General features: G+C 45.1%; 1 protein-coding gene across 1 annotated transcript in view; it reads right to left on the bottom strand.

Annotated features, from left to right (window-relative positions):
• dner (delta/notch-like EGF repeat containing) overlaps positions 1–23,616 on the bottom strand; it is a 302,806-nt gene that overhangs the window by 130,222 nt on the left and 148,968 nt on the right. The window contains exons 3-4 of the mRNA XM_080185922.1: positions 11,187–11,287; positions 8,372–8,538 (exon numbers count right to left, since the gene is read on the bottom strand). Of these exons, the coding sequence (XP_080042048.1) occupies positions 8,372–8,538; positions 11,187–11,287 (268 nt within the window). The remainder of the gene's footprint in view (positions 1–8,371; positions 8,539–11,186; positions 11,288–23,616) is intronic.

Here is a 23,616-nt window from a genome sequence, read left to right as displayed (position 1 = left end):
TGCAGCTGTGCTGACCACTGTGCCGCATAGGGTATCTAAAAGAAAATAAATAATTGAACAAAATAATTGAGTAATTAATTAAAGCTCATTAGTATGGCAGGTCAGATGATTTGACAAGGCTGCAGCATGTGGGAACCCATGTTATCCAGGGTAAGCACATCTACAAGAAGTGGGTGCAGTTTGAGGAAATTTGGCTCAGAGTCATTGAGCGGGAGGCTGAGCTGCAGACACTGCGACACAAAAAGGAGGGAGGGACCGAGGGAGGGACAGGGGACAGTCACGCCCCTTAGCGTAGGATCTCTGATTTGGAAAGTGGTCGGGGATAGGAGGTTGTGACCGCAGCTGGTTAGCAGGTAGGAGTGCAGGAGTGTCAGCCTCTGCGATTGTCCGACAGGTTTTGAGGTTCCTTCAGCTTGTTTAGGGCTGCAGGGTGGATGAGTTAACTGACCATGGCACTGTGGTACAGGATGTTCTTCACATGGGGGAGTGTATAAAAATATAATGGTAAAGAGTGAGGGGGATTGTTGTCTGGAGCAAAGAGCAAGAATCCAAAGATCTGTGATGCCTACCCAGTGCCAAGATTCAGGACATCTGCTTAGTACTGGAGAGGATCTTGCACTGGAAGAGACAGGCTCCGATGGTCATGGTCCACGTAGATAAGAACATAAGAACATAAGAAATAGGAGCAGGAGTAGGCCATCTAGCCGCAGGAAAAGGAGGTTCTGCATAGTCAGTATGAGGAGCTAGGCATCAAGTTAAGAAGCAGAACCTCCAAATTAATGATTTCTGGATTATTACCGAAGCCACATGCTTCTTAGCACAGGACAAATCCGATCAGAGAAGTGAAAGCATGGCTCCAAGACTGGTGTGGGGGATGTGGGTTCCTGGCACCAGTACTGGGAAAGTGGGGTCTGTACCATTGGGACAGTCTACACCTAAACCGTGCTAAGGCTGATGTTCTAGTGACCTGCATAACTCAGGAAGCAAAGAGAGTTTTAAACTGAACAGTAGTGTCAAGAAAACAAATTTGGGAAGATGTGGTACGCCAAAGAGTAGAGATAACCAGAGAGATAGGCACTAATAGGGAAATGATAAACAGACTGTGACAGGAAAGGATAGAGTATAACTTTAAAAGTGAATCAGCAGGTAAGGTTGGATGCTGCAAAAATAATAAAAGGACAAAACTTAAGGCTCTGTATCTGAATGCACATAACATTTGAAAGAACACAGATGAAAGGAAAAATTACCACAGCCCCAGATGATCATAGGCTCCTCCTCTTTGAAGGGGAGAGCTGACTGATGGCGATTTAACCTGAAAAATACCACACCTCGGGTGAGGGGCAAGGTTGAGAAGGCGGGGCCTTCATGAATAACCTCAGCTGGTACAAAGCTCAAATAGAAAAGAATAAGTATGATCCGTTAGCGATTACAGAGACATGGCCACAGGATGACATAGATTTGGACCTGAATATTGTCAGAAAAGTGTGGGGTCGCTCATTTAATGATGTGGAGATGCCGGCGTTGGACTGGGGTAAACACAGTAAGAAGTCTCACAACACCAGGTTAAAGTCCAACAGGTTTATTTGGTAGCAAAAACCACTCTGAAAGCTAGTGGCGTTTGCTACCAAATAAACCTATTGGACTTTAACCTGGTGTTGTGACACTTCTTACTGTCACTCATTTAAGATAGAGACGAGGAAAATCTTTTTCTCTCAGAGGGTCATGAGTCTCTGGAATTCCCGTCATCAAAAGGCAGTGGAAGCAGAATATTTGAATATCTTTAAGGCAGAGCTGGATATATTCCTGATTAACAACAGGATGAAAGGTTACCAGGGCGAGTGGGCGGGAGTGTGGGGTTAAATTACAATCAGATCAGCCATGATCTTATTGAATGGTGGAGGAGCAGGCTTAAGGGATCGAGTGGGCAGCTCCTGCTCCTAATTTCATATGTTCGTACATTGATATGAGTTATTGGCGTTATGGCCATTTGGCGCTCAAAAACAGATGTGAGCCTTCCAGTGCTCAGAGAGTGTGAGATTTGTGTCGCTTGGCAATGGGCTGTCAGGCAGCCAAAAAAACCACAAAGTATATTCGCCAAATTTGCTGAGTTTGTTTGCTGGGAAGAAGCAGCAATAAAATCCACGATTAAAGCAGCAGTTATTGACTCAGTTATCTTCCTCATCAAATCCATGCCACTTAGCTAAGCTTTAGGCTTTCCCTAATAATGTGCTATCTCAAAACCTCTTCTTTATACCCCAGATTTTAACCCTGCCTGCCCAGTGGGTGAACTTTGCTTAAATGGCATTGATAGCTGCCATCCCTATCCCACCTTTTCAGCTCATTATTTCTTTTTAGCAGCATGTCGGGCATCAGTCCCACCTAGGGAGGTGGGCTGGCAAAGAAGTCAAAAGTCAAAGGCTCTTGCCAACATTATGTCATTATGAATTTTCCAGTATGGTTATTTGCATATATAAATGATTTGGAAGAAAATATAACTGGTTTGATTAGTCAGTTTGCAGACACCACAAAGATTGGTGGAATTGCAGACAGTGATAAGGACTGTCAGAGGATACAACAGGATATAAATCAGTTGGAGACTTGGGTGAAGAGATGGCAGATGGAGTTTAATCTGGACAAATGTGAGTTAATGCATTTTGGAAAGTCTAATACAGATGGGAAATATACAGTAGATGGCAGAATCCTTAAGAGTATCGATAGGCAGAGGGATCTGGGTGTACAGGTACACAGTCACTAAAAGTGGCAACACAGGTGAAGGGACATAAGAACATAAGAAGTAGGAGCAGGAGTAGGCCATCTAGCCCTTCGAGCCTGCCCCACCATTCAATAAGATCATGGCTGATCCGAAGTGGCTCAGTTCCACTTTCCCGCTTTCTCCCCATAACCCTTAATTCCCTTGCCTACCAAAAACCTATCTACCCGTGTCTTAAATATATTTAGTGAGGTAGCCTCCACCACATCAACGGGCAGAGAATTCCAGAGATTCACCACCCTTTGAGTGAAGAAGTTCCTCCTCAACTCTGTTCTAAACTGCACCCCCCCTTATCTTGAGGCTGTGCCCTCTAGTCCTGCTATCCTTTCTGAATCTCTCTACCTCTACCCTATCCATCCCCTTCATTATCTTATACATCTCTATAAGATCCCCCCTCATCCTTCTAAACTCCAACGAGTACAGACCCAGTCTATTTAATCTCTCCTCATAGTCTAACCCCCTTATCTCCAGTGTCAGCCTAGTGAACCTCCTCTGCACTCCCTCCAAGGCCAAAATATCCTTGCACAAGTGCAGCGACCAAAACTGCACACAGTACTCCAGCTGCAGCCTCACCAGCGCCCTGTACAGTTGCAGCAAGACCTCCCTACTTTTATATTCAATCCCCCTCGCTATAAAGGCCAGCATCCCATTTGCCTTCTTGATCACCTGCTGCACCTGCAGACTGGGTTTTTGTGACTCACGCACAAGGACCCCTAGGTCCCTCTGCACTGTAGCATGCTGCAGCTTTTCGCCCTTTGAATAGTAATCCCTCCTACTATTATTTCTGCCAAAGTGGATAACCTCACACTTGCTAACATTGTACTTCATCTGCCAGGTCCTCGCCCACTCGCTCAGCCTATCTAGATCCCTGTGCAGACTTTCCACACCCTCCGCACAATTTGCTTTTCCACTTATCTTTGTGTCATCAGCAAATTTCGACACCCTACACTCAGCCCCCTCCTCCAGATCATCTATATAAATGGTAAATAGTTGAGGCCCCAGCACCAATCCCTGCGGCACTCCACTAGTCACCAACCGCCAATCAGAATAGCACCCATTGATACCAACTCTCTGCCTCCTATTAGGAGGTAGTCGAAAAGGCATACAGCATGCTTGCCTTCATCGGCTAGGGTATTGAGTTTGAAAATTGGCAAGTCATGTTGCAACTTTATAGAACCTTCGTTGGGCCGCACTTGGAATACAGTGTTCCATTCTGGGCGCCACATTACCAGAAGGATGTGGAGCCTTTGAAGAGGGTACAGATAAGATTTACCAGCATGTTGCCTAGTATGGAGGGCATTAGCTATGAGGAAAGGTTGGAGAAACTTGGTTTGTTCTCACAAGAATGATGGAGTTTGATATCAGAATGACCTGATAGAAGTCTACAAGATTATGAGGGGCATGGACAGAGTGGATAGTCAGAAGCTTTTTCCCAGGGTGGAAGAGTCAATTAATAGGGGGCACAGGTTTAAAGGAGATGTATGAGACAAGTTCTTTACACAGAGGGTGTGAGTGCCTGGAACTCGCTGCCGGGGGAGGTAGTGGAAGCAGATACGAAAGTGACTCTTAAGGGGCGTCCTGGCAAATACATAAACAGGATGGGAATAGAGAGATATAGTCCCTGGAAGGGTAGTGGGCTTTAGTTCAGTCGGGCAGCATGGTCGGTGCAGGTTTGGAGGGCCGAGGGGCCTGTTCCTGCGCTGTAATTTTCTTTGTTCACCCTAGTTACTCAGTCAGGAATGGGTCTGTTACATTCCTAATTATAGCCTGAAAATGTTACGCACTTCAAAATTTACTTTAAAAAAAGCTTCAGGAAGAGCACTTTTGAGATTATTTTAAAGCAATTATCTGTCACAGGATGATGGCAGTTTGCCACAGCAGGACTTTCGCTGAGCATTCTTGCTGTGAATTAATTACCCTGTTGCAGATGATCAGAATGTGCTTGCTCTCTTATTATAAACTATCGCAGGGCATTATCTTTTAATTCTCTACAACAGAATTATTAACTTTTCTACGAGCAATTTCATCTCTGAAGTCAACAATGACAAAATATATGAAAGAAAGCAGAATATTGCCTCTTCATTTGAAATACTCCTCTTAAAAAAACAACCCTGCAGAGTATTAGGCGAAGAATAACACGATCATCTTGACTCGAAATTTTGGCTCGATTCTCGCTCCACAGACGCTATCAGACCTGCTCAGCTTTTCCAGCATTTTTCTGTTTCTGTTTCAGATTCCAGCATCCGCACTACCTTAATAAAATTACTGTGGATGCTGGAATCTGAATCTGGAAAATCTCAGCAGGTCTGGCAGCATCTGTAAGGAGAGAAGAAAGAGCTGATGTTTCAAGTCCAGATGACCCTATGTCAAAGCCAGACCTGCTGAGATTTTCCAGCATTTTCTCATTTGGTTTCCGCACTAGCTTGTCTTTATCTGAAGAATATTAGCTCCCCATACAATAAACATTTTGTAGCGGTTTATTGGGAACAAAAGTAACTGTTTCTTCTTAATTGCCAATCAGGGTTTACAATAAATTTGAGATAATCTTTCGGCAATGATCTAATTAGAGAATCTAGCTAAAAATGACAAAATTGCTTGATGTAAACTAATTAATACAATTGTATGGAAGGTTATTTAACACATGGTCTTGCAGTAGGCTGTAGTTATACCATATATACTATATACCACAATGCAAAGTGGTGTAAGATTATATCTAGAGGTAGACTTCCACCTCACAGAGTCAGTCAAAAGAACAAAGAACAAAGAAAATTACAGCACAGGAACAGGCCCTTCGCCCTTCAAGCCTGCATCCACCATGCTGTCTGTCTGACCTAAAACCCTCTACCCTTCTGGGACTCTATCCCTCTATTCCCATCCTATTCATGTGTTTGTCCAGACGCCCCTTAAAAGTCACTATTGTATCTGTTTCCACGATCTCCCTCAGCAGTGAGTTCCAGTCATGGACCGCTCCCATTTCTGAGTTAGAAGATGGAGGGATTGAGTCCCACTCTATAGATCTCAGCACAAACTTTCGGCTGAAATTTCAGTGTTGTAGTGAGGGAGCGCTGAAATGGCTGAGGTTCCATCTGTAAAGTGAAATGTTAAGCCTCGTTTGCTCTCATTTTGACAGGAAACATCGTATGTCACTACTTGGTAGAAATTCAGCTTCCATGCAATTGCTTCAAATAGATTCTTTTCCTCAACTAATCCTCTTCCATACCAACACTTACAATATGTCTTCTTTCTTCATGATCAGAGGATTCACCCATCCAAGAACCCCGCCCCTCTCCCGCCCCATGTCCCCTCAGATGGTTGACACACTTGTACTCTCACTCCCACCCCCTAGAACTATAACAGCATTCCCCTCGGCCTCACCTCCACATTCACCTGTGCTATTTCCACCTCCTCCAGCACGATGACACCACCGCATGCTCCTTCCCCTTTCAGCATTCTGTAACACCCTGGCGCACCTTTCAATCATTCTCAACACCTTCCGCTTCCCATCTCACCTTTCCATGCAACCCCAGGAGATGCAACACCTATCCTTTCACTTCCTCCCTTCTCATGTCCAAGGCCCCAAACATGCAAACACGATTTTATAATCGAAGGGCAACCTGATCACAGAGGTTATCGGAGGCAATGATGTATTGGAGATCATCCTGAATGTCTCTACTCATGAATATCTGTCCACTTGTGAACAAGGGCCTTGCTATCTGAAACATGATATGAACAATCACACTGGCATCTTGACTTTGACTCATGCAAAACAAGATCTCGTTTCTAACTGACACCGTCCAACCTGGCCCTACTTCACATTGACTGTACAACCCAAACTACAACAATGACAATGATCAATGTCACCAATCACAGCTTGCTCTCTCCTTAATGGTCTGTTTCTTTCTCCTTAAACACGTCAACTTGTTCCTTCCTTCTCACTTCTCTTTTCAAATTTACGTTTTCTGCTGCCTCCAAGTGCTATCCTGAGTTTCTCAACAGAATCTCCTTCCTCCTTCACTGACGTTTCTTAACGCTTAAATCTCCACCTAAGCTCCCGTTCTCTTCTCTCCTCTGATTTCACTGGCCTCCTGTCCTCCCTAAACATTTCTTTCCCCACATACAAACTCCTCTGTCCATTTTCAAACCCACTTCCTTGACCATGCTATCTGACGTGAACTCTCTACTACCATGGTCTCAATCACCAAATGGGGCACTGCAGTCCACTATCCATCACTATCTTCATCCCCCTTCTCAACCTTATTTCTTCCTGTATTTAATGCAGGAAAACTTACAGTTCCAGTAACAAGTTGCCAACAGCATAGCATTTGGGTTTCCAATAACTGCTATATTCCTGCAAATGATAGACCTGTCCATTCATTCCATCATCTCCACCTTGGATGACCTGGTCCCTCTATTAACTCTCATTCTGGCTCAGCTTCCCTTATATAGGCTCCATTTACAGTCCACCAAGTCCAAACGATGCCAATTGGGGTACATGGGAGACACAATTACTTGAGCCATCATTCACAGTGGGCAGCATGATGGCACAGTGGTTAGCACTGCTGCCTCACAATGTCCAGGACCCAGGTTTGGTTCCCCGCTTGGGTCACTGTCTGTGAGGAGTTTGCATGTTCGCCCCGTGCCTGCGTGGGTTTCCTCTGGGTGTTCAGGTTTCTTCTCACCGTCCAAGGATGTGTGTGTTAGGTTGATTGGCCATGCTAAATTGCCCCTTAGTGTTAGGGGAACTAGCAGGGTAAATAGGTGGGGCATAGGGGCTGGGTGAGATTGTGGTCTGTGCAGATCCAATGGGCCGAATGGCCTCATTCTACAATGTAGGGATTCTATGATTCCATCGCACCTGGATGGACTACATTAAGCACAATCAGTCCACCCACTACTCTGAAACTACTCGTGAAAGCTACATAAACAGTCTGACTACATTGATACCCACATAACCATTAATTTTGGGTGGCACAGTAGTTAGCACTGCTGCCTCGAGCGCCAGGGGGCCGCATTCAATTTTGGCCTTGGATGACTGTCTGTGTGGAATCTGTATGTTCTCCCCATGTCTGAACAGGTTTCCTCCCATGGTCCAAAGATGTGCAGGTTAGATGGATCGGCTGTGCTAATTTGCTCCTTCCTGTCCCAAGTTGTGCAGGTAAGGTGGATTAGGGGTTACGGGATTGGGTGGGTAAGATGTTGAGCCTGTTGATGGGCTGAATGGCCTCCTTCTGCACTGTAGGGATTCTATAGTTGTACAATTCTAGTTATAAGAAGTGACAGATTATCACTGTTTAAAATGAGTGTGCATCAGAGAGCTGCAGGAGACGATACAAAAAGACAAACACAGCTGGTATAACTGAAAAGCGCATAGACCTGGAGTTCAGAATGTCTCGTGATATTATCATTTTCTTGTTCACCTGCTGCTTGTATTTCTTGTCAGTTGATAATCCGCACTATTAGGTATTTATTTCAGTTGGTGCCTTTTGATTTGTAAACTCTCTGAAGCTTAAATAATCTCCCTCTGTAAAAGGCCCGCATCAAACCATTCTGTTCTAGCGAAGGAAAGAAGTGCGAAGGAGTTCAGTACCAAAGCTACCTTACCAATCAAATAGTTGCTCCCCAAAGACAGCGTCTCCTCCAAGAGAACAAATCCGTCGATGGTGTGCAGGGGCAAGACACTCTTTCCATTCGAAACAGAACATTGCTGGAACTCAGCTTCTGTCACCTCCCAGAATGCAACAGACGCGTCAACCCCATTCAGCTTAATTCTGTAAGATAAACACAGTTGACAAATAAATTCAGGTGCTCACTCATGCTTTGAGCAAGGCATTTGCTTCAATAGCTATGACTTTGTTTGAGTTTTACAAAGAGCTACAGCTCTCATTTCACTTGGCACACTGATTTAACGATTGTGAAAGCATGAGCTACTTAGCGTGGATTTCCCCTGCCAGCGGTGACGGGGAGTGGTGCCAGCACAGAATCACTCAAATTCTTGATTTGGCAATTTTAACCTGCCAAACGTTCTCAACTTGAAAGATATCACTGGATTTCAGACACAGAGGTGGACCATCCCAGCCCACCATTCGATTTGCCTCTAGTGTGGCCCTTTCTGATGTCATTGCTGCGGACGTGATCAATTCAAAGTTATTTGTAGTGTGGTCATAGAATCATACAATCATACAGCACGGAGACAGGCCCTTCGGCCCAAACTGGTCCAGGCCAACCAAAATGCTCATCTAACCCCATTTGCCTGCATTTGGCCTATATCCCTTTCCTATCCATGTATCTGTCCAAATGCCTTTTAAGTGTTGCCAATATCCCTGTTGCCAATGTCATCTTAATTCAATCAGTCAGTAAGTCTGGCCAATCCTAACATAATGCAGGAACCAGACTGTCTGGTTCTTAAAAATGGGCAGGAATTTCTTCAATGCATAAGGAATTCAGCTTTGTTTGTGTGCGCTGGTTGATGCTTGCACAGAATCATAGAACCCTACAGTGCAGAAAGAGGCCCTTCAGCCCATCGAGTCTGCACTGAACACAATCCCACCCAGGCCCTACCCCCACATTCCTACACATTTTACCCACTAATCCGTCTAACCTATGCATCCCAGGACATTAAGGGACAATTTAGCATTGCCAATCAACCTAACCCGCACATCTTTGGACTGTGGGAGGAAACCGGAGCACCCGGAAGAAACCCACGCAGACATGAGGAGAATGTGCAAACTCCACAGAGACAGAACGTGCGAACTCCACTCTACTCCAACGCTGAGATGCTGTGGTTAAAATTTCACACAGGTTCAGAATGGTATGACAACATCTTAAGTTTGAGTTTATTTATTAGTATCACAAGTAGGCTTACATTAACACTGCACTGAAGTTACTGTGAAAATCCCTGAGTCGCCACACTCCAGTGCCTGTTTGGATACACTGAGGGAAAATTTAGCATGGCCAATTTGTCTAACCAGCATGTCTTTCAGGTTCTGGGAGGAAACTGGAGTATCTAAAGGAAATCCATGCAGACTTGAGGAGACTGTGCAACCGCCAGACAGTGACCCAAGTCACAAATTGAACCCAGATCCCCGGCGCTATGAGGCAACAGTGCTAACCATTGTGCCACCATGCCAGCCATGGACCTACATTGGATACTGTCCCATGCAGTTAGGGTGGCACAGCAGCTCAGTGGTTGGCACTGCTGCCTCACAGTGCCAGGGACCCGGGCTCAATTCTGGCCTTGGGTGACGGTCTGTGCGGGGACTGCATGTTCTCCTCATGTCTGTGCGGGTTTCCTCTGGGTGCTCTGGTTTCCTCTCACCATCCAATGATATGCAAGTAAGGTTGATTAGCCATGCTAAATTGCCCATTAGTGTGAGGGGGAATAGCAGGGTAAATATGTGGTGTTGCAGGGATAGAGCCTGGGTGGGATTGTCAGTGCAGGCTTGATGGGCCGAATGGCCTTCTTCTGCAGTGTAGAGATTCTATAATTTAAAATCTGATTTTGCTCAGATGTTGAGAACCAAATATAGGGACAGTCAGCTTGGGTCAGTCTCTCACATATCTCCCTGCAGCTGCTTATTGAGTCCAGAAGTGAAGGTCAGACAACAAGCTCTGAATGCATTTTCTGTTAGGGCATGACGCACATAACTGAAGTCGAACAGTACAAAATAACAGTGGCCCGGCTCCCTGCTGACTTCCAGAAAAACTGCCACATGAACCTAGTGACTTCTTTAGATGTGCAATTCTTCATCTCAACATCACTTTGATTGGGTCTCAGCTCAAGGACATCTATGATGTCCATCAGCAGTGACATTATCAACAGGTTAAATGGCCAATCACAATGAAGAGTTCTCACGGACAGCAAGTCAGGGAGGAAAAACTAGTGAATATCTGTACGCATGGGATTAAGACAGACACTGAAATTTTATCGACACACTTCAAAAACTATTGGAAAAGTCTGTGGTATTTTTATCATAATGGAGATATTTAACATTCCACAAATATATATACTTTCAGGGCCGGAGGTTGTTTAGCATAATTATGATTTATAATTATAATAAATTAGCAAATTGTTAGTATGCTGTTCACATTCCGGTTACACCCCGGTTAACAAGCTGTAACGTTTTCAAAGATTTTTACAGCAAGAGTGAGAATATAAGAGTGAAACTTCATGTCAATTTTCATTTGTGAAAATATTACCAGTGAAGGAGCAGGGAGTGAATTACAGCAACTTCTGGATTTGTGCATCTAACCGCACGTATCTACATGCAGAAATCGCTATCAGTTTCAGAGTTGGCATGATGGCAAACGTCGATAGTCGCAGCACCATTGCAACTGGAAAATCCGAGGCATTAACTGTGGCAGCGGTCTCTGCCAAACCCATTCAACAATATCTGAGCAGGAATTCCCTCTGCCTTACCTTAGCGCAGTCTCCTCGGCAACTTCGAGAGCAGGTGGCTGACTGTCGACTGATTCATTGGAACTAATGTTTCCGCAGAGAAAATTTGAAGAGTTGGTCATCTGGTTAACAAAGAAAGGTCAACATTGTTAGCAGCCTGCATAAAGATCCTTCTGGATGGATGAGTTTATAATTAAGGGCTGAATGAAAAGTGTGATTTTCAATAGTACAACATTGAGCGTTGGATGGACAGAAATTTCCTTCAATAAATATTGGGAAACCCAATTGTCTTCAGTCCCCATTGAAAACTGTGTCCCAAATACACATCCCAGCTATTACATAGAACAGAATCATCAAATTCTCACAGTGCAGAAAGAGGCCATTCAGACCATTGAGTCTGCACCAACAACAGTCCCACCCAGGTTCTATCCCTGTAACCCCACATATTTACTCTGCTAGTCCCCCTGACACGAAGGGGCAATTCAGCATGGCCAATCAATCTAACCTGCACATCTTTGGGCTGTGGGAGGAAACTGGGGCACCTGGAGGAAACCCATGCAGACACGGGGAGAATGTGCAAATTCCACTTAGACAGTGATCCAAGCTGGGAATCGAACCCAGGTCCCTGGATAAGTGAGGCTGCAGTGCTAACCACTGTGTCACCATGCCGTGCCAAGTCGGTGGAACAGCATAAAATTCTGACCTGTGTCTCCAGGCCACAGAATCCATCTCTTTCCTCGGCCACTGGCTGAGATTGACCTAGATATTTTGCAACGATGGTGTAATATTCAATCACAAACTCAGTTTTTGACATTATACCCCCTTCCATCAAAAAGACCACCTATTTCTACCCCGTTCCATTGCTCATATACACTATACTCACTGAAACCTCATCCATATCTTTGTTATCCCCAGACATGACAACTCCAATGTTTTTTTCTCTCTGGCCTTTCTCTTTGTGCCCTCTGGAAACATGGATTAATTTAATACTCTGCTACCTGTATGCAAACTTGTAGCAAGATTCACCTCTCACCCCTATACTTGCTGACCCAGACTGGCTCTCCATGTGGTAATATCTCAGTATTAAAACTCTCATCTTGATTTTGACATCCTTCCATGGTTTCACCCCTGTACATGCAACCATCTCTAGCCAGAGAACTCATGCAGATTTCTGCATTCCTCCAGTGCATCCATAATTATCATCTAGAATCATAGAATCATAGAACTGTACAGTGCAGAAAGAGGCCATTCAGCCCATTGAGTCTGCACCAACCACAGTCCCACACAGGCCCTATCCCCATATTCCCACATATTTTACCCACTAATCCCTCTAACCTAAGCATCTCAGGACACTAAGGCAATTTTAGCATGGTCAATCAACCTAACCTGCACATCTTTGGACTGTGGGAGGAAACCGGAGCACCCGGAGGAAACCCACACAGTCATGAGGAGAATGTGCAAGCTCCACACAGACAGTGACCCAAGATGGGAATCAAACCCAGCTCTCTGGAGCTAGGAAGTAGCAGTGCTAGCCACTGTGCTACTGTGCTGCCCATAGCTCCTTGAAAGTGGAAACACAGATGGACAGAGCGCTGAAGAAGGTATTCGGCATGCTTGGTTTCATTGGTCAGAATATTGAACACAGGAATTGGGACATCTTGTTGACGTTGTACAAGACATTGGTAAGGTCACACTTGGAATACCATATACAGTTCTGGTCACCCTATTATAGAAAGGATATTATTAAACTAGAAAGAGTGCAGAAAAAATGTATTAGGATGCCATAGGGACTTGATGGTTTGAGTTATAAGGAGAGGCTGGATAGACTGGGGCTCTTTTCCTGGAGCGTAGGAGGCTGGGGAGTGATCATATAGAGGTCAATAAAACAATGAGAGGCATAGGTCAGCTAGATAGTCAACATCTTTTCCCAAAGGTAGGGGAGTCTAAAACTAGGGGGCATAGGTTTAAGATGAGAGGGGAGAGATACAAGAGGGTCCAGAGGGGCAATTTTTTCAGGGAATGGTGAGTGTCTGGAACAAGCTGCCAGCAGCAGTAGTAGAGGCAAGTACAATTTTGTCTTTTAAAAAGCATTTAGAAAGTTACATGGGTACGATGGATATAGAGGGATATGGGCCAAATGCGGGCAATTGGGATTAGCTTAGTGGGAAAAACTGGACGGCATGGACAAGTTGGGCCGAAGGGCCTGTTTCCACTCTGTAAACCTCTATTAGAAGAACAGGAAATCCAATGGTTTGGCCACACAGGCCAATCCACCCAAACTGAGGGAGGTTTCTCCTCATTGCAGCAAATTGATAACCATGTTTGTAGATACCCCACCCAATGTAATAAGCCTCAAGACGTCGGTGGGTGCATGGGATAAGCATGTGATAACCCCAAATATTATTTCTATGGTCAGCACACATACAAACCCACAGCACAACAAATGGTGCCTTTGGAACTGTGTAAAGAGTCAATGTGATGCACTGCTTTGGGGTAAATAATAAATGCACTTTTCCTGTAAGAAGATTCAGGATATTTCTGTGCAATGTGATAAAATGCTATGCAAGTGCAAGTTAATCTTTTTTTTTTGTGTTGGCATTAGGAGGTGGTAGGGAGTAGGTATATCCTATAACCAGAAGCCCGTAATGCATCTAACATCATGCTGAAACCAAGAGTGTAACATCCATGACACAGTGAGGGAAATATGTGACCTATCAGGGTCCTGGCTGCATTTTGTTGGCTATTGCCAAAATCCATAGTTGCCAGATTCATGGTCTTTTTTTTGCCAACCAGAATTACTCAAGTGATGTGCTCGAAAGACAAAAGCACATGAAATGAGGTGCATGGTGACTGCACACAATGGCCAAAATTTGACCGCAATGCCTTGTCCAAACAAGGTTGCAAAATATCAGCCATTGGCTGTGAGAGCCATGTGCTCCCTCTGCCTCTAATCAAAGTGTCACTATGGTTCAATCGGCACGCCCTGTAAATTCCAGGTATGCAAACATAGTTAGCACAAAGACCCTATTTCAGAAGACCATCTTGACTCTGACACCAATGGGCATGGGAGGTTGAACTTATCTGTCTTTTGTCCTTTAAGTAAAGCCAGCGTAAATATTTCTTTCATTTTTCCTATTGTGACGATACTGTACCTTTAAAAAATGCATTTTAATCATGTTTCTCTGCAGGATGTTTTGAGCCTGGCATTTTATAGGTGCCATGCTGCCTGTGATTGGTGTTCTTTATTGCTGCTGAGACAGTATAAGTTAAATCATGTTTATTTTTAATCTGGACTAATGCAGAGTTCTGGGGCTTTAATGTGTTTCCTGGGATTGCTGAGTGGAGCTTGATTTGGGTTTGATTGGCAGGTCAGGTGATATGTCCAGGGACAGCTTTTTTTTGTTACAGGGCCTTCCAAGTTTGTAGATTCATTTCTCAGTTGCTGCCAGAAGCTGCTGGAAGGAGGCAGTGTCTCTGTCTCTCTCTTTCCAGAGGCTTTCTGAAAGTTCCAGGACTTGAAAGCCTCAGAGTTTTAATCCAACATTCACAGGATGAATTCACAGCAGGTTTAAAAAGCTGCAAATCCAACATCATGTGAGCACACTTGTTTTTGTGCTAAGTCTAAAGAAGGGTGTATATCTGTGAAATGGTGCTTTACTTGGAACAACAGAGATAGCTAGCTGTTAGGAGTTATTTTGTGTCATAGTTAATTCTTGTGGTGGTAAAAGTTGTGCTAATTCTTTTTGCTTTATTTTAACTGTGTTCTTAAATAAACTTTATTTTGGTAAAAGCTTCCTAGTGGGTCACTTGGGTCATACCTGGAGTGAAACACCTTATGCTCACCAGTACCAAAATCAAATGTAAAACTCAGGGTCTAGGCTGACTTCACCTTGGAGTTTCTGACCTGGGTCTCAGCACTATTTGAAGTTGATAACAGTTTTATTAATGTGTGGATGATTAAGCATTTTCTATAACTCATAGTGAAACACTGGGTGTGGATTAAATGTATTTAATCTAATTCTTGGGGTCATGGCTAGTGTACTTGCCGATTTCAATCTTGTGGGCCACTGAGATGAAGGAGGGCCCCTCATGCACCTGCTCACGAGCCTATCACTATCACTCGATGGTGATTTCAAGAAAGGATCATGGGATGAAGTAGTGAGGAGAGGAGAAGAATGGGCAGGAATAGAGGCCAAGGAAGTGCCTGCTGAGGTCCACAACACTGATGGCCAGGCAGCAATGCTAAGATTTCTTTAAGAAGAGGGATGCTGATTCTGCAGTGGGGAAAGGAATACACTTGGCTCCATGCATAGCCGGGAGTGGGCAGTGTGGTGGCACAGTGGTTAGCACTACTGCCTCCAGAGAGTTGGGTTCGAATCCTGGCTTGGATCTCTGTCTGTGTGAAGTTTGCACGTTCTCCCTGTGTCTGCGTAGCTTTTCCTCCGGATGCTCTAGTTTCTCCCACAGTCCAAAGATGTGCAGATTAGGTTTATTGGCCACGCTAAATTGCCTCTTAGTGTCCTCGGGATGCGTAGGTTAGAGACATTAGCAGGGTAAATATGTGGGGTTACGGGGATAGGGCCTGGGTGTGATTGTTGTCGTTGCAGACACAATGGGCCGAATGACCTACTTCTGCACAGTAGGGATTCTATGAGCGTTGGTGCATCCAATTTACAAGGTCATTAGTGGTGTCATTACAGTGTAGTCTGCAGGCTAGATTTGTGATACCCGTGGCTTCTGCAGTGGAGACCATAGATAGCCCCATCAATATTGCAAGAAGGGCTTTCCTGTGCTGCTGTTGAGGTGGTGGTGACTAACCATCCAATATCGATTGCTCTTGGGACACTTAAGACAACAATTAAGGAGGGATTTGGTGACTTTGTGACGGTGCTTAACTCTCAGCTCACTGTCTGCTTTTGAGGACTCCTCATCCAAAATTAAAATGCAGCAGCAGACGAAGGACTGTCTGCTCTGAATGTCAGCATTGTTAACAGGGCAGCATCTGCCTCTCCACAAGTACATTCTGCCCTTTGAGGGGGAATCCAGGATGTCGCTACAGCAGAAGCTGGGCCCTCAAGGGCACCAACATATTGGGGCACAGAGCCAGCACAGTCTGTAAGGGCAGCATAACAGCTTGCAGCCAGCGCCAGCACCTCTGCCTGTCAGCAGCACTTTACTCAGGAAGAATTCACAACTCAGAAGACAACAGAGTGGATCCTGAGGCACAAAGGAGGAGCCACTTGTCACATCTCATCACAGATATTCATAATGCTCACTACTCCAACAGTACAAACACTTCAGTTCGCATATTTATTTTAAAAGAATGTAATTAAGACAAGATGCAGATCATAGAAGCCTACAGTGCAGGAAGAGGCCCTTCGGCCCATCGAGTCTGTACCAAACACAATCCCACCCAGGCCCTACCCCCATACATTACACCCACTAATCCCTCTAACCTACGCATCCCTAGACACTAAGGGGCAATTTCTTAGCATAGCCAATCAACCTAACCCACACACCTTTGAACTGTGGGAGGAAACTGGAGTACCCACAGGAAACCCACACAGACACGAGGAGAATGTGTAAACTCCACGCAGACAGTGACCCGAGCCAGGAATCGAACCCAGGACCCTGGAGCTGTGAAGCAGCAGTGCTAACCACTGTGCTACCGTGCCACCCATATCCCACCACCTTCTCAAACGATGCCTCAAACAAATGTCTGCGTGGAGTCTGCACATTTGCCCCATGTCAAAGAACAAAGAACAGAGAATTTGCAGCACAAGAACAGGCCCTTCGGCCCTCCAAGTATCCAAATATACTACCCAACTTCCGGTCCCCTTCCGGGGACCATATCCCTCCATTCCCATCCTATTCATGTATTTGTTAAGACGCTCCTTAAAAGTCACTATCGTATCTGCTTCCACTGCCTCTCCCAGCAACAAGTTCCAGGCACCCACCACCCTCTGCGTGGGTTTCCTCCAGATGTACAGGTTAGGTTGATTGACCATGTTAAGTTGCTCCTTGGTGTTGGGGGGATTAGCAGGGTAAACATGTGATAAGGCCTGGGTGGGATTGTTGTTGGTGCCGGCTCGATGGGCCAAATGACCTTCTGCTGCTCTGCAGGGAATCTATGATTTTATGCTTTGATGTAGAGGCAGGGGTGTACCTTTGGGAAATGGAGCGAGTTCAGCTTAGTGCTCTGGTGCATTCACACTTAATCAGCTTGGTAACTCCATTATTTGATAGACGTGATGGGAAGTGCTAAAGAAAATGAATGCGCTGAGGGTAAGTGCAGAGACAGGCTGGCTTAGAATGAGTCACAATGGCCCGGACAAGCAGGGATAGTCACAGCAGTAAGTCAACATAAGGAGCTGGCATGCAATGGCAGTAACCACGCACAGAAACAAACTGATCGCACAGATGTCCTTTGCTAACAGGGCCACATTTGAGCATCAGCTGCAAACAGACAAATTACTTTCACCTGCCTCATGCACTATGGCCCGCATAGTGATTCTCCTCCTCTCTCATGTCTCACTACCGCCCTTCCGTTGAAGTCCATTTGCCGTGCTAATGTACTGTGACAATCTGATCTGCCTCACGATGTAGAGTTTGTGAGCACAGCCAGGAAGCATGTATCACCAAGCATTGGCTCGCGAAAGGTTATCGATGGAACACTCACAAGAGGCAAGTTGAAGACAGAACTGGGAGCGAGATTTCTCCAGTGGGTTCCCACACACCCGACAGTCTGGCTGAAGGTGGGTGAACATTGGCCAGCACTTCCCAGGGGACCCGTGTCTGTAGCCAATAACTAGGGGAGGTGAGGAATGGTGAGGACTCTGCTGGGATCTTGCTGGCACCAGAGCAGATTTTGGCTGAATGCAGAGTCCCGCAGGGAGCTGTGCGATATCCTAGCAACAGGCCATCTGAAGAAATGCTTCCCTATATCAAGCAATAGCAGGTAAGGAACAGCACAGTTAAAGATGAGTAACCTCCCTGTTGTTGGAGATGGAGGTGCCAAGCTCTAATGTTGCAAGGCCATGGGGATGAAAGGCTACGCCAGCAGCACAAACAAATGCTCCAGGTGAGTTTCTCCTTCCTTCTGATGGCCCAACTGGCTTTGGGCCTCTTTATATTCGGGACTATGCTCACACTATAGATGGTGCCTCCAATGTATGGTGGCCTCATCCTGTGCTTTCTGCCTGCAGCACTAGCCTTTCCTGATGGGGGCACCAGTTGCCCCCAGCTGTAGGCCCGTGAGAAACTCTTAATTCAATGGTGGATGTAAAGGCAGCCAATTAGGAGGTGGCCTCCAAGTTAAGCATGATGTGGAGATGCCGGCATCAGATTTTGGGTGGGCACACTAAGAAATCTCACTGAGGTTAAAGCCCAACAGGTTTATTTGGAATCACGAGCTTTAGGAGCACTGCTCCTTCATCAGGTGAGTGGCCCTCATGTTGTGAGTCTTAATGTGCCTCCAAGAAAATCAGACCAGAGGGCACACCGTAGAAATGTATGGAATCAGAATCCAGAAATAGTCTTGACTCCTGAAAATAATCTACTACTTTCACCTTCTGTATTCAAATAGAAACCATGCATTTTAAGGTAGATAATATGTTGAAGCTCAAATGGCTACATTTGGGATGGAATTCTCCCATCTGGTTCTAAGCCCCATGATGGGGGCAGGAACGTGGAGTGTTTCCCACAGCAGAAGTGATGAAATAACACGCCACATCTTCTGACCCGAGCTCTTTAATTACGCAACCAGTTGTTTTGCGCCATATTCTGTCGTGGGACAATTCTGACGATGTGTAGTGCAGCGCCCTATCCGGGCGCCATATTGAAAAGATGCCCAACATCACGGACCAACTATTGAAGAAAGAAGGTGGACCTCCAAAAAATGAAGATGGACTTCCGGGAGTGCTCTGAGGCTGGAAGATGGACCTCCAGGAACACTCTGAGGCTGGAAGATGGATCTCCAGGAGCACTCTGAGGCTGGAAGATGGACCTCCAGGAACACTCTGAGGCTGGAAGATGGATCTCCAGGAACACTCTGAGGCTGGAAGATGGACCTCCAGGAACACTCTGAGGCTGGAAGATGGACCTCCAGGAACACTCTGAGGCTGGAAGATGGACCTCCAGGAGCACTCTGAGGCTGGAAGATGGACCTCCAGGAACACTCTGAGGCTGGAAGATGGACCTCCAGGAACACTCTGAGGCTGGAAGATGGACCTCCAGGAGCACTCTGAGGCTGGAAGATGGACCTCCAGGAACACCCTGAGGCTGGAAGATGGACCTCCAGGAACACTCTGAGGCTGGAAGATGGACCTCCAGGAGCATCTGAGGCTGGAAGATGGACCTCCAGGAACACTCTGAGGCTGGAAGATGGACCTCCAGGAACACCCTGAGGCTGGAAGATGGACCTCCAGGAACACTCTGAGGCTGGAAGACGGACCTCCTCCACGACACTAAATCAGAAAGATCCATCTGTAGATGTTGTCCCACCTGTTGCTGTGGTGTCCTGGGGTCCAGGGTTGCCATCAACCTGCAGCCTGATCTTTGAAGTGAGCTCCAGGCATTGCTTAGATGAGTCGCTGCATTAGCATGCCGCATAACTCCAGACATGTTTCACACCAGTGCTGGACTGGCAGAGAATCAGGTGTCAGGCCTCCATCCGTGACCCATTAGCAGGATGTAAATGCATGCCAGTGGCTTTCCCGATCCACCATGGCATCGGAAGTTGCCTATACCTGATGGTTATCAAGGTTCCATGTCAAATAAACATCTTATCTTGCTCTTAATGGCCAAAGGAATAACTCAAACCTGCTTCTAATTTGGTGCTAATTGACCTTAACTGTGCAATGCCATGGAGGGGTCCACATGATGGTTGATGTTGGAAATAGAAAAATGTCGCTCTCGTGCAAGAAGGGTCATTTTTTCCAGGGTTGGAAGAGAAGCAATTGGTTAGATGTTTGTCCCTAATCTCTGGCTGGTGGAAAACAGAATGAAACATTTTCCAAGGAGGATTGCACAATGAAAATGTTGAAGTCCAATTTGTGCATGAAGAATCACACAGGCTCTGTTAAAATGATACGACCCATGTGATTTTCCTTTCTCGTTCCACCCCAGGTGGTGCTTTATATTCCAGGTGGTAAAAACAAAAACTGACCTCCTTTGTTGACCAACAGCAGAGAGGTTACTCATCTCTAACTGTGCTGTTCTTTACCTGCCACTGCTTGATATAGGAAAGCATTTCTTTTTTGAGAGTTATTGGGTGGAATTTTCCGCTGGTGGAATTTTCCAGTCTTGCTGCAGTGAGCGGAGATTTGGCTGAGTGCTAAGTTCTCCCTCCTTGTGATAGTGGGCGTAAACGGCCAATAAGATCACACCCATGACTTCTAAATTTGAGGGTCATAAAGTTACTCAAAAAAAAATTGAGAAAGGAATGTGTGCTTCATTCTGACAAATACATATTTCACAATAAGGGGCATGGGTCGGATAGATAGTCAACATCTTTTCCCAAACTTAGGGGAGTCTAAAACTGGAGGGCATAGGTTTAAGGTGAGAGGGGAGGGACACAAAAGGATCCAGAGGGGCAATTCTTTCACTCAGACAGTGATGAGTTCCGGAACAAGCTGCCAGAGGTATAGTAGAGGCGGGTAAAATTTTTGTCTTTTAAAAAGCATTTAGATAGTTACATGGGTAAGATGGGTGTAGAGGGATATGGGCCAAATGCAGGCAATTAGGACTAACTTTGTAAAAACTGGGCAGCGTGGACATGTTAGGCTGAAGGGCCTCATTCCATGATGACAAGGTTTTTTGATCACTTTTGGCAGATGATTTACTCCTATGGAGTTTGAAGAGAGTTCTAGCACAGAGAGAGGTTATAGAGATAGGAGCGGGGATAGACCATGGCAAGATTTAAACACAGCTTTGGGGAGATTAAATTTTACGGGTGGTATTTCACAGCCTCACACGTGCCGAAACTGTAAAATCCCGCCCAAGGTCAACAGACCTTTCAATCATCCCCACCCCCTGCTTCTCTGATTCCTGCGGTAAGCAGGATGGTAAAATTCCAACCAACATGTTTGACCGACTAGGAGCCAATGTGGATCAGTGAGAACAGGGGTGAAGGATATATAGAACTTGGTACAGGATGGGATAGGGCAACAGAGATTGGCATGAAATGACAAAAGAGAAGGATGGAGAACAGTACGATTGTCAAGTTTGGAGATGGCAAAGGCATTGATTAGAGTTCAGCAACATATTGGCCACATATTGGCACGGTGGGAATTCCCCGATCTTGCCTGCAGCTGGGATTCTCCAGTCCCCCTGCTGAGTGTCAAATTCTCCGTTCTCGCTGGCAGTGGTGACAGGGCGTGTGAAACCGGAGAATTCTGGCCAATATCATAGAGGAGCAGCAGAATAAATTTGTGATGGAGAGGATGTAGGTCATGTGCTCATTTCAGGGGCCAATAGGATGTTGAAGTAGTTAACCAATCAGATTGAGACCGAGACAATGGCTAGGGAGGAGGTTGGTGGGGTGATGAGGGTAGAGCTTAGTAATATTGGTCAGGATTGTGTTATTCTCTGAATAGCAATGCAAGATCTTTAATATTCACCTAAATAAACAACTAAGCCTTTGCTTAATGGTTAATGTCCTCTAATAAACCACCTTCAAAACTGCATTGAATCTTGGCTGAGTTTATAGGCTTAAATCTGATCTTAAAAATAAATTACTATTCATATTTTGTTTATCTGTTGCCTTGAAGGATCACGCTTTAATGCAATTATATTGTGTATCATATTCTTCTGAGGAATACATTCGTGAAGCATTTTTAAAAATTATATCTAACTCTTAACTTTGCTGAGTTCACCTCTCCAGATCATTTGAAGTGGCGGAGTAGATAAGAAGGGAATAACATCACATTATCCAGCGCTTATCAAGGAGCGAGTGTTCATAATGTGATCAAAGAGGTTGAGTGTCAATCTGCAAATCCTTCCAAACACAGCAGTGGCTGGCGGTAAGAGCAGGAGAGATTCCTGGGCAGCCACATTTCATGGGCAGTATGGTGGCACAGTGCTTAGTGCTGCTGCCTCACAGTGCCAGCGATCCAGGTTCGATTCCCGGCTTGGGTTACTGTCTGTGTGGAGTTTGCACATTCACCCCGTGTCTGCGTGGGTTTCCTCTGGGTGCTCTGGTTTCCTCCCACAGTCCAAAGATTGTGGGTTAGATGGATTGGCCGTGCTAAATTGCCCCTTAGTGTCAGGGGAACTATCTAGGGCAAATGCATGGGGTTGTGGGAATAGGGCCTGGGTGGGATTGTGGTTGGTGCAGATTTGATGGGCCGAAAGGCTTCCTTCTGCATTGTAGGGTTTCTATGATTCTGTGTGGAATGGCACCTTTCAAGATATAAACCCCTGGCGACAGACTAGCGACCTGCTTCGGGAATTACTAGCTATGGAAACAGAAAAAAGTCTATCTTAGTGCACCACTAGGTGTGAGAAGAGAATTGAAATGAATTCAACACTTATAGAATTGTGCTAATATGTTGGAAGGTAAAAATGGATTGAAATATTTGTTATTAATCTTTTGAGGAAAACTGCATTTGGCCATCATTGGAAAACTTGTGCGTGTGCTTTTATTGTCTGAAAATTAAGTAGTTTATACTTAATTGTTGAAGGTAGAAATTCTGTCATTAGCCATGTCAGATATGACTTAGCTTTTTTAATCTTGTGTTTTTATAATGAAATAAAGGCACCATTAACTTGTGCAAACATGGTTTGGGTTCAGTTATTGAGATTCAGCCTGCAGAGATATTTCAAAAGGCACAAAACGTGAAGACATCAGTTGCTGCAGAGCTTTGTGCGTGTGCTCTGCTTAAAAACAAAAGTGAAACTAAAACTAGATCGAACCACAGACTTCCTTTTTAGTGATTTCTTGCCGTTGTTCCTCAAGAGCATAATACAATATTTAACGGAGTAACTCAGCTAAGAACACAAAAGGAAATATAGGGTAAATTCCAAAGTACACCAGAGACGGGGAGTTTCTCCCTTGTTTTAAATGCAGTATATTCAGTGTCTCTAATTACTCAGTTGTCTTTCTGTTTTGACCAGCACATATGTGCAGGTTTGTATTTCAGTTTGATGTTTTGTTAACTGTTTCAAATCTGTGACAATTAGCACAGTTTTTTTATTGCTGCGGCTCCCTCCTGCTGACATAGCTCTTCTTGTTTTATCCCTTTATTATTACATTTATAATGTTAATTTTCAACAGCCTAAACTTTAACGTTGAAGTCTGAAAATGATGGTTAAAGGCCAGCTTGCCAGGTGCCAGCAAGACTTGTAGGTTAACCTTGCAAAATGAAAACCTTCAGGACAGACTGAGAAAGACTTGCTCGCAGCCTCAGTTGTGCTTGTGGGGATATTCTGTGACACGAGAGAGATTGGGGAA

This window comes from Carcharhinus amblyrhynchos, chromosome 3 (genome assembly GCF_965287045.1).
Source record: "Carcharhinus amblyrhynchos chromosome 3, sCarAmb.v2.hapA, whole genome shotgun sequence".
In the NCBI taxonomy this organism is placed as follows: domain Eukaryota; kingdom Metazoa; phylum Chordata; class Chondrichthyes; order Carcharhiniformes; family Carcharhinidae; genus Carcharhinus; species Carcharhinus amblyrhynchos.
Note: the sequence above shows the minus strand (reverse complement) of the source record. Positions and strands in the feature narration are given on the sequence as shown.